General features: G+C 38.0%; 1 protein-coding gene across 1 annotated transcript in view; it reads left to right on the top strand.

Annotated features, from left to right (window-relative positions):
- The window catches only part of ADAMTSL1 (ADAMTS like 1), a 387,380-nt gene that overhangs the window by 220,301 nt on the left and 149,235 nt on the right, over positions 1-17,844 (top strand). Inside the window, exons 6-7 of the mRNA XM_039385969.1 lie at positions 3,036-3,081; positions 14,756-14,992. Of these exons, the coding sequence (XP_039241903.1) occupies positions 3,036-3,081; positions 14,756-14,992 (283 nt within the window). The remainder of the gene's footprint in view (positions 1-3,035; positions 3,082-14,755; positions 14,993-17,844) is intronic.

Raw genomic sequence — 17,844 nt, 5'->3', positions numbered from 1 at the left:
TTGGATTGTTTACATTAAGAGAAGTGAATATTTTAATATCTTAAATGTTGTTAATCTCTTTCAGAAACTTTACTCGAAACAAGTGACTAAGTTTAAGGAATGAAACATGATTCCCAACAGCTTGCTTTTCTTTCATATTCACTTGATAATAATTCACTGTTGAACCAAATCCTCAGCTACCTTTTTCTGCTGAAAAATCCCCCTGAGTGTAGATAACAGAGAAAGCTAGTCCTTCTTGCTGTTCCCAAGACAAACTTGGCATTTTGGTTGACTTCTGAGTTTTCCTACAGGCAGTGTATATGCCTTGTTGATATGAGTTCTGATTTATACCCTGCAGAGATAAGAGGACCTGTGGTGACTGTATCTCACAACATGGTCTCACTGATCTGCCATGGTCTTTCATTGTATGTTAGATCCTCAGTGCTTTGGAATTCTGGAAAGCATCCATGCTAAGATATGCATGCAAATCCCATGATTTTGAATCCAAAAGTAGATTCTTACACTTAAGAGAATCTGGAATACTGTCCTGAATCAGCATAGATCTGAAATGCAAACTACTCTGCAAATCTATTGGGAAAATATATCATCTCAAGCTGAAAGCCTGCTTTGGTTGATGGTGATAACTGGGAAACTAATGAACTTAAATAACCAAACTCCAAAGTTTGGTCTTGCAGAGGGACAAGGGGAATTTTGCAGGAGTGGTTCCTAGTGCTCATGAATCATCACAGCACTAGCTGCATCCAGAATCTCACGTTTTATCTGAACATCCTTCGCCATTAGCCGAAGGAGCAAAAAGGGAAGAAAATACCTGAATAGTTTTTTGGCATAGGTCTAATGATAGTACCTATTCTTTTCTCTAAGGCAAAGAATAAGTGAAAAATAAGTTTTTCATTTCACAACAGATGATACAAAGAAACCATGAAAAGAAGAAGAAACTGAGAGACAACTGATAGGAAGTTTAAATTTCCCTGTCAGTTCAATGATTTAAGGTTAATAAATTACGGTGATTGAAATTGAGGTAATAGCAGGTCTGTGTGAAGCAAACTACTGTCTTACAGGTTTTGTGGCTTTTCTGAGAGACAGGTGGAGCATGTGTCAAGCTTGACAAACGAGTTATTCAGTATGGTATACAAAGTCTGCACTAGGACTGCCTACACACTGTATAACATACTTTTATATATATATATAAGCAAAGTACTTCTATTGAATGGCATATAAACAGGTTTTCACAATACCTTTAGAAACTTGTCTTTATTGCTTAGGAATAACTGAGATAGTGGTGGTGGGCACGGGGTGTCAGTTGGGTGTTTGGTGGTTGTTGTTTTTAGTTCACAGCCTATTGTGAATAAAATTTTTATTATTGTACTGCCAAAAGTAATTTTTTCTAGTGCTACTCTGTGCACACTTTTCACTTCTGTGCATACTTGCAATGATCAAAATTTCCTTGAATTAATTATATTTCTATTATGTTTTAATAGCTTTTTCTTAATATGCCAAATGCTACACAACAGAATGTGTTATCTTTCTGCTCAGATTTCTTCTAAAAATTTGAGAGGTTTATTTACTTTTTTGTCTTCTCCTGTGTCATTTAGACCACTGTGGTACATTTGCAAAATTGTGGTTTGCCCTGACTTTGTATTGACATAGGTGTGAATGACTACTGGAGGAATTTCACAATTAAGTCTTGTGGATCCGTGGATAACAGAAACAGAAAGGATGACTTCAATAGCTTAAAGGAAACCTATTCTGTTTATTTTAGAGTTAGCTCAGTATGGAAAAAGTTTCCTGTTTTAAAAAAAAAGGGGGTGGGGGAAGAATGCCCTTTTCCTTGGATAGTTTGAAATGGTTTGGATTTAAAAGTTCAGACTTGGCAGGCATTTGAAAGAATGTGTACTTGTTAAGTCCTGGCCAAAAAAAAAGAAAGAGGGGTAAGTGGGGGGGGGTGGGGTGGGGAGAAGTTGTGAAATTAAGAAATAAAAACTGTTAGGAATTCTGTTTTTTTGAAGAATAAATTTTAAAAGCCAAACCCTGCAGTCTCATTTGTACTGAGGGCCTCCACGGAGTATGCTGTCTGAACTAATAAAACACATGAAACTTCACCTAAGGTCAAATATTCAGAATACAAGCTGCAAGTGCTAAGAAGGTAATCTGGCTGTTGACCTCTCTTTTGGGAGTCCAGCCAGCATCAGGGCTGGTATGGGTCTGCTGTGGGAGAAGAGGGGGAGAGCCATGGAGAGCACGTCAGGGTATGTGCTCTCCTTGACCTTGCTTGGCCCAACTGCTCTTTGGATGCTGTTCTGCAGCTGGGTTCTGGGAGTAGTGAGGGGCTAGTGAATTGAGGGGAAGTTTTATGCTCTCTTTCTCCTCTTACATCAAGTTCTGTAGAAGTGCTGTCATACTAGCCTGAGAGTAGGTTCAGATTAGATATTATGAAGAAATTTTTTTACTGTAAGGGTGGTGAGGCACTGGAACAGGTTGTCAGGAGAAGCTGTAGATGCCCATCCCTGGAAGTGTTCGAGGCCGGGTTGGATTGGGCTCTGAGCAGCCTGGTCTAGAGAGAGGTGATAATTCTATAATCTCACACCACCGCAGGCATAGTTCCTTCCTCCCAGTGCCCAGTTGTTCCCTGGCAGATAAAGCCTGTCTGCTCAGACTGTGTCAGTGCTAAGGTCTGTGCCCAGGTAGGTGCAGAGCTGTGCCCTTGTGAAATCATTCTGAATTGCAGGGAGACACAAGACATTATTAATGTGATTCAGATGTTGCCTTACATGTTGTATTCTGACATCCAACCTTATTTGTAAGCTGATGATATGTTCTAGAAAGTAATTTTTAAACTAAAGGTAGGAAACTAGGGAGTTGCAGAATTCATGCCTCAGTAGGGGCAGAGGGCCCTTTACTTTGGGGAAGAGAGTTGGTGGGGGAGTAGGTGATTAGAGATATGTATGGGAAAGATACTGACATGGTAAATATTATGTGTTTGCTTTTTATATTCAGCTGTTAATGGTTTTGGGTTTGTTTTTAATTTTTGGACACAGGACCTGTGAAGGACGAAACATCCGGTACAGGACATGCAGCAATGTGGTAAGTGAAGTATAGCTTTGATATGATACAAATCATCCCATACGACAATCTGTGCTAGTTTAAAGGTAAACCAGCAGGGGAAATGAACTCAACTCAAAAGAGAGATTATAAGTCAGAATAACAATTTAATAAAATAATACAGTAAGTATGATTATACAGACAAACAATTGGTTTTAACCCACAAAGCCCAAATATATAACCCAGCACCCTGGGGCATGAACAGAGTGGTGTTCTTTGGGCCCCCTGAGTCCAAAGTAAAAGGAGAGGGAAAAACCTGTTGGTGAGAGTGCTGTTGCAGTCTGGTCAAAAGTGGTGATTGCAGTCCAGTCAAGAGCAGTGATCTGCAGTCTGGTTGAGAGCGGTGGTCTGCAGTCTTCCTCTGGATCCCAAGAGTGGTTAAAAAAGTCCCAAGACCCCAAGATGATATATTCTCCAGTTCAGGCAGGAATGCTCAGTACCTCCCAGGGTGTTCCTTAATGGCAAGGGGTTCCTTAATGGTTGTGAGGACAAAAGCAACCTCCTGTCTCACAGGCCTCTTAGCACCTAGTTTATAGCCTGAGGAGTCAGGCTCTATGTGCAGATGGTGTAAATGGTTCATTGATAACAGTTTCTGGGGAAATGGCATGGAAGGCCAAGGGAATACACAGTTTTGGGTTACACCTATCCAGTGATGAACTGGGCCCAGCTGTTCTAACTAGGACACAATCGCATTCATGTTACAGCAAATAATTTGGTCAAGTGATAGTGAGAATATTTTAGTTATCTAAATTGCCTTTATACCACAGACCACAGTCAGTTTCTTGAAAAGTAGAGAGATTATGACCTGATGCTAAAACTATTTGGAAGGGATTGCAGTCACAGCCCTCACAAATAAAATGTCAATGGAACTTCAGAGTTGCTATTTACAACCTCCCTGCCAGAACAAAGATGACTTGCGTTCCCAGTATTACTTTGATAACCATCTGGTTCACTTGGGTAGTCTGTTACACTGCAGGATTAAGCTGTTAAGAATTGAAGACAAGTTAGTAGGAGATATGTGATTCTATGATTTTGTATGTTTCTGTTCACTTGTGCCCTCACAGCATTGTAATTCTGTTGCATGTCTTAGAAAAACAGTTTTACATAGACTGTACCAATGTTTTGGCATTTTCAAAGGCTCTTGCTTGTCTTGTTTTACATATAGCCAATGAAGTTTTCAAAACAATAAAATAAGAAGCTTCAACTTCTGTCTCAACAAAGTGAAAGTATGTTTTCACTGGTGAAAATAGAAATAAAGATTTTCATATGGAAAGTTTATAGGGTGCCAAGAATAGTAAAGGGTCTCAAGTTATGTGGAGAAATGTCAGTTTTACCAGTAAAGATGGAAAATGAAATCAAACATACATTGGGCCAAGCTTTCTCATGCCTGATAGGGACATATTCAGAAGCCTTTCAATAGGAACTTTGTTTAAGAAAGCTTAAGAGTTTAAGTTAAAAAAAACTAATATGTTCACTCATATTTAGCTCATCTTTTTTTCAATAGACCACAGTTTGTAATGAAAGAAACTGCTTCTATCTGAGTTGCAGTCTCCCACGCAGTAAGATTTCTGTCAGTTCTTTAGGAGTTGGACTTTGATAATCCTTGTGAGTCTCTTCCATCTCAGAATATTCTGTGACTCTCTGAGTCCTCTGAAATTTGTTCTGAGTGTATCCTTTGGGTTCCTGAAATGTCTTTTCAGTCTAACCTTCAGCTTCCCTGACAAAACCTACAGTAGTTAATAGATAGGTCTTCTGGCAGATTAGCAATCCAAATTTCATCTGAGGAACTTAAGATACACCACAACTGTGTAGGGAATGGGAAGGTTGATTTATGCTAGTCAAGCTGCATGCTGTAGCTCTGTGATATGACATGAAGAAAAAAAAGTTATACTGTTAAAGGCTAATTGGACTACAGTTAAACCCATTAGTTTTGTTTTAGTTGTGTGTTCATGCACATTGTGACAGTCTCTTTCTGTATCTGACCTGCCCTGTGCATGTTCAGAACAGTGAGACAAACTAGCATCCTGCTCTGCTGCCACTAACTGTTCCTGAGTCACCTTGATGAGAGGCTGGGATTTTAACTAGGTTGCAACCTCTGTTTTGGAATCATGGAGTTCAACTTTCTAAGATAAGGAATATTTTTTTTGATGTTATTTTTAGCTTAGGTTCTGCTCTGCAAATGCGCACCTGAACAGTTTTCTTTCAAAATAACACCTTGCATAGTTTTGTCAGGCAATTCCTTTGCATACCTTGTATTTGGCAATACTGGTTCCAGAATTTCCAACATAGTAGTGAGGCATGCAGCTGCAGAACTAACTTAATTATTTTATACCAAATAATCAAAAATGAAACTTTCAAACTTTCATCTTTACTCTGCTGAAATCAGTGACAGTTTTGCCACTGAAATATGAAAACCCAGGACTGCATTTATGATTTCAAACCATTTTTGGGAGAGGTTAAAGAATGACTTGTGCTGCGTTACTCTTGTCCTTAATAAAAGGATTAAGGGAGTGTTCATTTGCTTTCTTTTTGTAAACTTACAAAACTAGAAATAAATCAAACTATTGTCAAGCTTCTGACTGCATTGTGCTTTGACTAGGCATTCCAAATACAGCTTTATGTCACAAAGAAAGTACTTGGCTGCTACATTCATTTTGCAGACATTTGATTTTGGGAGGACAGTATTTTCTACTTTTAAAGTATGTTGAGTATTTCTTTGATTCAGATGTTGTGCCCTGCTGTTTATAGTCTTTCCTAATCCTGGGCACTGTCCACCAGTATTCAGAATATCAGGCACTGGAAGGACACTGGGACCATGATCAGCATCGGAACTTGTGGTACAGCCATGGTAGTCCACAGCCACATGTGTCTGAGGCTGGGAACTTAGAAATACCTTGTGCTGCACCAGTATAAATCCAAAGCAGTTTGAGAACCCCAGACTTGCATCTCTCTTCTAAAATCCCTTCTGTTACTGAGTTGTTTAGCTGTGACCCTGAAATACTATTTGTCTCTTTCAAAATAGTAAAAAAAAAAAAAAAATTAAATTATACGCTTTGTCTTCAATGAAGTTTACTATTTTGTCTCCAAAATCCAAGCATACATACACACAAGGTGCATCTTGGAAACAATTCATTAACACAATCGCTTGTTGTGGAATTCTGCACTAGAAAAGGCCCACAATATTGTGTATATTTTTGTTAACTCAGGTTTTGCCTGCTAAGATTTCATCCACAAAGACTCTGAAAATCCAGAGGATGGAAATTCCAGGCTCAAGACCTACATTTTCATCTGTTAGATGACATTCTTTGCTTAAAAGGAAAATGAGAGCAAATCCCCTATTCCGCCCCTGCAAGTGAAACTAGCTGTCGTGCATCATTGAAAATTCCTGTAAAATTTCTTTGATTCTTGTGAAAATCAGTGAGTCCTGAAATACAAGTTTCCATTACCATTAGCTTGTACATAACTTGAGGAATTATGTTATTGTTCATAAAATAACGAGTCTTTTTATTTTTTTTGAGCTGTCTTTCTGTGAACTAACAGAAACACTGTCATTACTGACTTTTATGATTGTGCTCTTGCAGGAAAGGATGGGTAGTCACATATACTAGAAGCAAACTATTTCAAATGTAAAAATTGGAGAATGAGAAGAATACTTCTTGGAATCTGGCAATGAACACATTTTATAGGCACTATCATTTACAAGATTTTGCTACAGCTGGTTTTAATTCATCCTGAAATTAAATTACAGAAGGGAAAAAATGAGATAAAGAGAGGCAAGGGGAAAGAGTGGCATGCGTGTTTTTCCAGTGATCTATATTAATTATTCTAGGGGTGCTGAACCATTTTGCACAATATAGTCTATAAGAGAGATTGATACTGTTGTCTGTAAGGCTTCTGAGCAGTTCTTAAATGAACAAATCCAGGCCAGTATGTTTGCCACTTGCATTGCCTGTTGATGATCAGCAACTGGAAAGATTTTAGGTATGAAGCCAAATGTGTAAATAGTAAAAAAAGGAATGAGAGAATCTGAAGATGATTTAGGCTTGAATTCATCTGTTTTTTTCTTCTTACTATTCATACTTACTTGAAGCATGTTCCCAGCCATTTTAGAATATAGTTGTGGGAGGGAGAGAGAGGGTCATTTGTTTTTCTTTAGACAACTGGTCTGAATGTAATGAAAACATGTTTTTGCATCTGTTTGGGTTATTATACTAAACATTAGGCAAAATAAACAAAAATATTTCCAAACTCTGAGTAGGAATTTTTTACTCATTCTTTTTCTTTTTTCTTTTTTTTTCCCGATCTAGCACACTCTTTGTTCCTTCTTCTAGGTACATTCTTAGTTGCTAGGTTCTTTTCAGATACTGTACCAGGCTGTCATGTCATCTCATTTGTCATTTCTCATTTTCAGTCCTTCTGTCCCTATGCTATGTTTTTCTTTCTTTTCCCTCCATTTACATGAAAATATCTCTGAAAGGTGTTTGTTGGACTATGTATTGTCTGCATGCCTTCTCTCTTCATTCTCCTCGATTATGAAACTCCTTATTGTGATTGAAAACATTTTTACTTTCCCTGGTATTTTTCCTTTCACTGCACTGCTTTCTGAATCAGACTCAAAAAAAAAAAAAAAGAGACATGAGACTGAGAGTGAAGCTGCAGAACATTACTAGTGCTTTGAACAAGGTTTAGAGCAGTTCCATTAAGCCTAGGATAAAATCTGTAGATGGTAGACCCCATAAATCACAGAACTAAAACTTGTAAGCACCACCTGCAACTCTTTTTATATATACCTCACTTTCTTCACTTGGCTGAAGTACCAACTGTAATGACATCCGCCATTTTTTGGCTTGCATTAAGACAATCTACTTCCATCTCTGTTTTTTATCAGCTCATGCTGCATTTTGTATACAGCAGCACTGATATTGCTTATCTTACTTTCCACAAAATAACACTATCTTTTTTCCACGCACTAAATCCCAGCCTGTTGTAAAGTGTCAAACCTTAACTTCCATATAAGTGCATAAGTCTCAGAAGCATTGGCTTATGTGTATGAGAAGCATCATCACCAAGTAGATTTTTTCAGAGCACAAGAATGATTAGCAGGATTTAATTTTTCTAGTGACTAGAAATGCCATGTGAAGTCTTTTGCAATCAAACCTCCCAGTTCACATTTTGCAGTAAAACAATAATTAAAAAAATTATAGGCACTACACATATCTCCGTACTAACACGTGATTTACTTAATGTCAGTTCACTTTTTAAGTGGAATTTCATCAGATCAGTTATTTTGACTACAGTCTGTTCTTCAAACTGCTGGATTTTAATAACTACCATCTTATTTCTGATTGGATGCATTTTAAAACCTCTGTGTGTCATCTAGAAATTATTTCTTCATACTTGGAAATAAGTCCTTGTAGTATCTTGCAAATGATAGAAGCTTGGACTTCTGGATTTGCTATCTTCTCAGGAAGCAGAATTGTGGATCTCTGACTATTGAAAAATAGAAGAAACTCCAAGACCCAAAACAAAACCAAAAACCAAAACAAAAAACCCCAAACAAAACCCAGAAATACCCCAGCCATTACTGCCATTCAGTGTTAATTTATAAAGAACCTTTATAGACCAAACAAACCGAATTCCTTTCATTACAGTGACATTTTGTGACTATTCAAGACTCTAGGTAATTCATAGACTTAAAATTGGTATTTCTGATAATTTTTTTTTTAATTTGAACAGCTGATTTTCATCTGATAATACGGCACCCTTGATGTCTTTAGGAAAGTATGCTCTAATATTATGTACTAGTATTACTTTCTGTCTGAAATATTTGGAAGTTTTTCAAACTGAAATAAAAGTTACTCTAATTTAAACACTTCACTTTAATATTTAAAAGGGATGAACAACAAAAAAGATTAAAATTACATGAAAAGCTGCATATGGAATTATTTGCCAAAATGGGAACAAACTTTTTAAAAAGATGCTTTTTTGGTGAAAAATGTATTTTATAAATATTTCTAATGAGAGATGTTAATGGAAATTTTCATTTATACTTTGCTGACTATTTTAGCCCTTATCTCCACTCTGTTTATTTGACACAGAGTTGAACATTTTCTTGTATTTCCCGTTTATTCCTATTATTTTTCTTATGCTTCTCTCTGTCAGATACTGCAATATGTTGGGGTTGTCAGAGAAAGCTATAGTATAATCCCTGTTCAATCTAAGCAGATAAGTGTGATACTAAGCTATTTCTCAGTTCATGAGACTAAACTGTTGGAAAGTCTGACTGCAAGAAACTTAATTCAAGCAGGGCACTCAACAAGGCTTCAAGGCTGAATGGAGGTTCTGTTAAGTCCCTAGATCTCCTTAGTGTCTGTGCTTTCATCTAAAGTTCTTATTTAGTCTTAGACAAGTCTCTACTTGAGGACCTCAGGCTTTCTTTCTCGGTAGGGAAATCAGAGTAGCTGAAACACCATGAGTACTCCATGGAACTGGTTCAATAAGCTGTTCTGTCAGATGCTGCACAGCATCCAGTTATTAGTCATTTTTTGCTCAGAGGAAATACTCCAGGTATAGTAAATCATTCTTGGCCTCTGGAAATATACAAGCACATATATTGTAAACTGTTTTAAAGTTCCTCAACTTTTTCCACGTATCCCAGCTTAGACAAAAATCTTCTACATTTCACTCACTAAGTAAACTTTAAAAAGCCTGACCCTCTTTTGTCCCATGAAATCTGATCTACCTATCACCCTCAAGGGACATCTGGGATTCATCTTATCTTTTCCACTGGATTGTTGATTAATACAAATTGTTTTGAATGGAATTCCAACATGGCAAAACTCCATGGAATTTATGATTTAAATATAGGATAAAATAGGAGGTCGAGTTAAAAAAAAATTGATGTGAGGAAGAAAAAAATGAATCCATAATAATATGGCTTGGTGCCAGCATTAGGTGCCTAAGAGATGAGGATGAAACTCCTATGTTTATTTTAAAATGAGTTTCATACATCAAAGGGGTTTTTGATCACCTTTAAAATGATACATATTTTCATTGCAGTAGAGGAAATCTTGATCTGACAGGATGAATGGAGATTATAGGTATCCATCACAGGCTCAGTGTTTCAGCAGTATCTCATGAGCGTTCATGAGCTAAAGGTCATGAAAGAGCCATGTAGGACCCCCAGACTTAAAGGAGGAAGAGTTGTTTCCTATTCACTGGAATTTTTCTTCCCTAAAAAGTCTTAATGAATAGGAAACTTGAAGATAAATGGACTTAGATAAGACTTTCAAGTTTATTAGTTCTTTCTGATTCTTCCAGGGAGTGCAATGGTAGCAGTTCCTTGTATCTGCAAGGGCCCACAGATAATTTCCAAAAGAAAACAAAACTGGTAGTATGTGAATATAGCACCAAAACTGCAGTAACCTGAAGCAGGACTGTAGAGCTTTTGTGGCCAGATATCAGGGCTGCCACATGCTCCAAGCCAAACACAGGCATACAGATGTCATTAGCAAAATACCTCACAGAACTACGTAATTAATGCATAGATGTGCTACCTTGGGTTCACTGCTACACTGACTTAGCCCATGACTTCTGGCTGTCTCAAAGTGTCTGTCAATCTGTTGTGCAGACAGACAAACTGCACACTGTTACATAGCTTCCAGAATCTGGCCCTTAGCTGAATGAACACGCAACTTCTCTCAGGCTAGTGAAGCAGTGCTTGCTGGCAGATGTAGAGGATAATATTCAGACCACTAATTTTCTTAAAACTGTCTATTTTGGTATTAAAAAAATATTGTACAGGCTATGTGTGTAGATGCAAGATGTGCTTTCTTAACTAGATTGAAAGATCCTTCCTGAGGAAGAGATCTCCAAGGCCTTCAGGTACATTTAGGATTCAGGATTTCAGCTAGAGAAAAGTAGTGTGCCAGGCTGTAACCCTTTTTCACATCTGCATGCCAAGTATACATATCTATGTTTCTGACTGTTTGCATGTATTCTTTGAATTGCTTCCAGTTTCACACGAAAACTTTTTTAAACAAAAGTTCGTTGTTTTATTTTGATTACAGTGTCAAAGACTGGAGGTATTTGACATCTGTCCTGGTCACCTGCCGTGTCCTGAAAGCTTTTATGTTGACTGTACATTTTTTATTTCTTTGACTTAAAAGTAAAATCCAACACAACATAGTATTGAATACTGTACAAAGCAGGATTATAAACTCTATGTTGTGTGCTTTACTGGGCCTTTCTCTCTTTGTAAAAATAAAGCTGTTCCAAGACAGAAAGTTCCAAAGGTAGAGCCAAGCTTAAACCAAACAAAAGAGTTGTCTTGAATCTCCACAACAAGCCTTTGCCAAAAAATAGACCTGATTGTACTCATTTACAGACAGACAAATTCAGAGAAGAGTGTGCACCAGAAGACTTTGTGGCAGGAAATAAGGCCACAGTGTTCATCTCTGTTCTTTGTTTGAAAATAGAGCTAAACCAGATCTCGAGTCAAACTGTAACTGTATTGTTGTTCATACTCTGTGTAAGGGCAGAACATAAAGACCACTTTTTCTCTAATTAACCAGCTATAGAGAAATAATGAATTTCGCATATATTTGTCTACTCCCTTCACTGTCCAAACTTTGTCCTATATCAAAAGCTTGCCCAGATCACAAAAAGGCCCTGATTGCCTCTCAGTTTTTCTCAAGATTTTAAAATCAAATTGAAATACTTCAAACATTTTACTTTTTCTTTGATCATCCATAATATATTAATAGAAAAACCTTCTGCTGTGTAAGTCTTCCAGCAGTAAAATACCAGTTACAAGCTTGAACTTTCAACCTCCACTTTCAAAAAGGAAGAATGAGCTCTGTGTGTTTGCTCTTTGATATGTATTTTTCTGGAACTAGATTTAACCCAAAATCCTTTTTTCTCTTATGTCTTAATCCAGTGAACCTCTTGTAACAGGAAGACTATTGCCTTAAATAGTCTTGGTTTAATGACAATATGTTCAGGAGGTGAGACCTCTAATGAGATGAACTCTCTTTTTTTTTATAAATTTCCTTCTACCCCAGTAGAGACAAGGTACAAATTACAAGGAGTCTGAGTGAAGAAGGAAAAATAACAATTTTTGTTATTTTTGTACTAAAAACTGAAAGAAACAAATAAATAACAATAGCAGAAAATATTACCTAGCTAACTTCCTCCTCTCTAAGTTAAACCAAAACCTGGAAGGATATATCATACAAAAGAAAATTTTATGCGGCCAAGGTGATGACGTAGGTTCCAACGTAGCAAAGTATATGGAGTGACAATTGCGGGGCAGGGCTGACCAGATGCGCTGCTTGGACCCAGTGGTTTCGGGCCATGCGGTGGCAGATTTTTGTGCAGCTCCTGAGAGGGGAATCCCTGAGTTGTCGGCGGTGGCTACTTGCACCAGGACAGCTCAGCTGGGGCAGGGTGACCTTGGAGTGATGCAAAATACAGCTGCAGCTGAGGCAGAAAACACCACAGCTCAGGCAGGGTGGTCCCCGGACAAAGGCTCCAAGAGTCCATGGTGCTCCAGCGAGCAAAAACCAGGTACAAAGAGAGTGAGCCATTGCACACCTGACTTTTTGTCTCCTGTCTCCCAAGTTCCCAGGATGCTTCACTTGGGCGACCCACCTTTCCAAGATGCTTGGGACAGTCTTCCCCAGTCCAGCTCAGACAGGGGCCAGTCCCCCACATTCCAAATTATGTGGTAGTATGAAAAAAATTCACTAAAAATCCTTCCCATTTAACTAAAGCTACAACAACTTAGATAGCAAAACTTTTGACTGGGCTTTAACCCTTCACTTTTGGGCTGAATTAGACTCAAATACAAAGTCAATTAATTGAAAATTTGCTCACTTGGTACAAAGCAATTTAGATGATCTCTGACTAAGGCCATGGCTTGTATGTGTGGATAGATCACAACAAGAAATGTTTGGAGTGGTGTGATCCAAGATTATTCAACATTGAAAGAAAATTGGCCATAACCACATTGCAACAGTGAATGAGAGGCCAGAATGGCTAAACTTGTTAAGCCAAGGGCTTAAAAATGACGAATTTCTAGCCAAGTTTGTGCTGACTTCCTTTTAGTGGAGACTTGTTTTTTAAGATAAGTTTTATTTTAGATCTTAGTACTAAAAAACAGTCCTTTAATGTCAGAAAGTGACATGCAGCTTCCATGTCTTTCATATTGAAAGTTCTAACAATCTGCCCTTTTTAAAATGTGCAGAAAAGTGTTAGAAAATGAAAGTGTAAGAAACTTAGGTGATCATTTAAACCTAAGAAGATGTATTTTTCATCAACAGCAATAAGACTTCCCTAGCTGGGAAGATAAGAAGTCTGCGAATAAGGTTGTCATTAATGGTGCTCTAATAGGATGAAATGGTTTGAGGGCGAACAGAAAATACAGATATCTTATAAGGATATTGTCTAGTTATGTGATTGTGTATACATCAAAATCCTTTCCTACCAAGACTGTAATCAACATGTTGTAGTTCTCAAGCAAAGGGTGTAACAAGTGTTCATTTTATCTGGTATTTGACCAGATATCATCGAGGACCAGATTTTCTTACGGCAGTAAGGTAGAGGACTATGGGACCTTAATAATCTGAAACAGTCATATTACCAACATTTGCTCTGGTTTTGCCTCAGCTCTCATGATGTGTAAAGTTTTTCCTAAAGCTTAGTTCCTATATTCCTGTAATTATGTGAGAAATTCAGGTTATTTCTAAAAAACTCAGTGAATTTCTAGTCTATAAGGTTGCTTGCACAGGAAAACTTGAAATATTATTCTTCAAGAATCAAACGCTGAAAAGGAAATAAAAGGAACTCATGTTTATTTGGCCTAAAGACTCATGATTTTGAAGCTGTCTTGTGTTTTTCAGTGTTAAATGGTAGCAAGAAAGTATATGGGGGTAAGGAGAGCCTCACATTCTCAGTTACAAGGGACTTTAAGTAGTATCAATGGTCTTTGATTTTTATATCAGGTATACTGGGTTCAGGATTAGGGTTATGTCTTACGAATCTCCCAGAGGATTAAAAAAGGGACTTTCCTAAGATTTTCTCAGTAAAATAATATTAAGTCCCTAATTATGTGAGTTATGAAATCTTAGGTTAAAGGAATGCAAATATGTATCAAATTTTTCTTGTTTTTGTACCAGGTGATTTAAGTCACTGAAGCAAAAAAAAAAGGCTAGTGAGGAGAGCTTAGATAAAGAAACAGATACATTGTGTAGTTTTTTTTTTCTTTGTCTACAAAAAAAGAGGAAAAGCTGGCTAGAAGAGAGTGGCTGTACACACACACTTCTCCACATATGTGCACAAGTGCAGTGAGATCTGGCAAGAGCATTGTGACCCTCTTTTGCTTAACGACAGGGCTGTGGTACAGTGCACGTACAGTGCACTTGTTATTTCCCATTGACACATGGTCTTGATGTTCTTTCAATACTTTTGCAGAAAGAAGAAAGAAAAGTGCAATTATCCAGTTGAATTATGTGTAGATGTAACTATTTCAATCACTCTTCTTTGTCTAAACAGAAACTCTCTATATCTAGCAGCTGTGGAGCCCAGTGTGCTGCATGATACTGGAAGTGGCTGTCCTGAATAGACCTGCTGATCTTCTCTTCTCTCTTTTCTTCAGGATTGTCCACCAGAAGCAGGTGATTTCCGCGCTCAGCAGTGCTCTGCTCACAACGACGTCAAATATCAGGGACAGTTTTATGAGTGGCTTCCTGTCTCTAATGACCCTGACAACCCATGCTCACTGAAGTGCCAGGCCAGAGGAATGGCTCTGGTTGTGGAGCTGGCACCAAAGGTTCTGGATGGGACCCGGTGCTACACTGAATCCCTGGACATGTGCATCAGTGGCTTGTGCCAAGTAAGGAGAGAAACCCTACCCTAACACCTGACTACTTTCCTCAGATCACTCTCACATGGCTCACTCCCTGTCCTCCATATTTGTGTCATTTTAGGGACTCGATTTTAATCATCTGTTTCCATTCTCTTAAACTGATCTCTTGTACCCTTTTTTTGGTCGAGGTGTACAATTCCAAACGTTATTTTCACACTCTATGTTGTTTCCTTAGGGTTCTTTTAAAGGATTATGTTATCAGTTTTTGAACTCTACTGTATAGTTAGCTGCAGTAGCAGATCTCATTTGAAGCACCAAAAGAAAATAATGATGTAGCTTTTAATCTGGATACACCAAAGTTTTTCAAGTCTATCAAGTTACATTATCTTTGAGGATTATTGCTCCCTGTGAGTCACAAACTACATGGCAGTAGATGGGATACTAAAGTAGAAAAACTGCCACTCCTGTAAGACTAAGCAAGCTGCTACATCTCCTTGCACCTCAGCACCCCCGTTTGTTAAAAGTGGGAGATGGGGACTTTCTCACCCATCACTTCACAGTGCATGGAGATCTATTGGTCATTCGACCAATTTATTCACATCTTAATTTGGTTTTATATTATGTTTGTGCTTTTATTGATATATTGCTACTGTTTTGAACCTACCTACATCAGACTTTAGTCTTCTGAACTATATGTATGCTACAGGCTGATGCAGGGGAGGACTTTCATACCATCTCTGTTAATTACTGAACACACCTAAATCTCAAAAACAGTTGACTGTAAATTCATGGTTCAGTGCCCAGTCTCTTTCAAATCTGTGTAGACTTGATGTGTTGCTGGCTTTCTAGTGAATTTTGAGCCACTTCATGTTCCTCTAGAAGCTTTTCTTCCTGTTTCTTTTCTCTCTGATTTCCTATTCTGAGCCAGAAGCAGTCCTGCAGTAAATGAAACAGAATAAGCAGTTACTAGGCTAATCTCATTTGTGATCTAAAAAAGGCAATCACCTAGACCTCTTGATGTCAGCTGAGTGCACATTTCTCAAAATTCTAGATTGCCTAATGAGACAGACAAATTTCAGTCTTATTTTGAGCTTTTAAATATTTTAAAAACTTAACCGGAAGCACAGGAATCTGGATGGAAAAAAAGATTCAAAGTTTTTTGCATATAATGGCCTAGAAATTAGAAACAGAGAATTCAACCTCTGTCAGGCTGATTTCTGTTTTGATTCAAATACAAAGCGTACTTTTTTCAAGAAAACCTTCCCTTAGAGTTCATAATCATCCACTACTGAAACAAACTCATTTGATTTCCCATGACAATTCTTACTTCTTGGAAGGTTGAAGTTAGCTGCACTATTATAACTAATGTTATTTCTTAATTGTCTCTGTGACTGGAGAACAGAAAAATTAGCACTAGTGTCCCTGAAGAATTTAACTTAAACCAACCCTTTCATTATATACCATGAAGTGGTAGAATAATTTTAATGCATTAACACAACTATGTATTTTCCATATTCTTCAGCGTTCAATTTCTTTATGAACTTTTGCCATATATTTACAATTACTGCATCATTTTTTAGGATGACCTAAAAAATTAAAATATAAATGCTCATGCTGTGTTCCTCACAGTGAAAAAATTTGTATTTTGGTGCATGTTAAATTTAAAGCAATTTGAAGTATTCTTATCTCAGTGTGTCCCTGTTTACCAGCCATCTCTTCGTGACAGCAGAGGTACTGCATTAGAAAGTCCGTAACTAGATTTGCCCTACCTATATGCTTTAGGACAGCAACTGCTTTACTATCTATAATCACAATAGCTAATACTACATAAGCAGTCCATAAAGGTAAACTGTATGGAATTTACCATAATAAATGGTGAACCCTCCTTAAAAGCAATGGTCTTCCATGGCCTTCTATAAAAGTTCTTTTAAAAGAATGGGAAACTCCAGCGTTATGGAAGAACAAGTGGAGAATTCTTCATTTGTAACATTTGTTTGAATAAACTTACTTCTATAAGAATGGTGAATGCATGTGAACTTCAGAGAAGAAAAAATATTATGTTAGAGATTATTCATTTGCAATAGTAGCTGCAAGCTACTACTTACCTAAGAATGTTGACACACTGTAAACATAACAATCACATATCTAAGTAGTTTGTGAGAGTTCATATGATCCTGGGAGTTCAGCAACATTTGGGGCAGCGCAGCAGACAACTGTAATAATATGAAGGCATGGTTTGTCACAACTGCAAAAAATGAAATCTCCTAGGGTGTATATTGGTGTAAAGATCTGAAGATTAAAAAGTGAAGTATGTTTCTTTTGTAGTTTAAGTTTTAAGGGCAAGTACCAGATTCTGCACCTGAGACGGTGCAACCCAGGATGTACGTGCAGGGTGGGGAATGAGAGGGTGGAAAGCAGTGCTGTGGAAAGAGACCTGGGGATCCTGGTTGATGGGAAGTTGAATATGAGTCATTATTGCCCTGGCAGCCAGGAGGGCCAACCGTGTCCTGGGGGGCATCAGGCAAAGCATCGCCAGCCAGCTGAGGGAGGGGATTGTTCCTCTCTGCTCTGCACTGGGTTGGCCTCACCTTGAATATTGTGTGCAGTTTGGGGCACCACAATATAGGAAAGATATTAAGCTCTTAGAGTGTCCGAAGGAGGGCAACAAAGGTGAAGGGCCTTGAGGGGAAGCCGTATGAGGAGTGGCTGAGGTCACTTGGTGTGTTCAGCCTGGAGAAGAGAAGACTGAGAAGAGACCTCACTGCAGTCTACAAGTTCCTTGTGAGGGGAAGCAGAGGGGCAGGCTGCAATGGGTCTGGCTGAGCCGGAATTTATTTCCCCGTAGTAGCGCTCACAGTGCTGTGCTCTGCATTGGCAGC

Source organism: Pipra filicauda, unplaced genomic scaffold (genome assembly GCF_003945595.2).
Source record: "Pipra filicauda isolate LSUMZ 115617 unplaced genomic scaffold, ASM394559v2 scaffold455_size529941_pilon, whole genome shotgun sequence".
Classification (NCBI taxonomy): Eukaryota; Metazoa; Chordata; class Aves; order Passeriformes; family Pipridae; genus Pipra; species Pipra filicauda.
The sequence above is the reverse complement of the archived record's forward strand: the minus strand, read 5'-3'. Positions and strand labels throughout refer to the sequence as shown.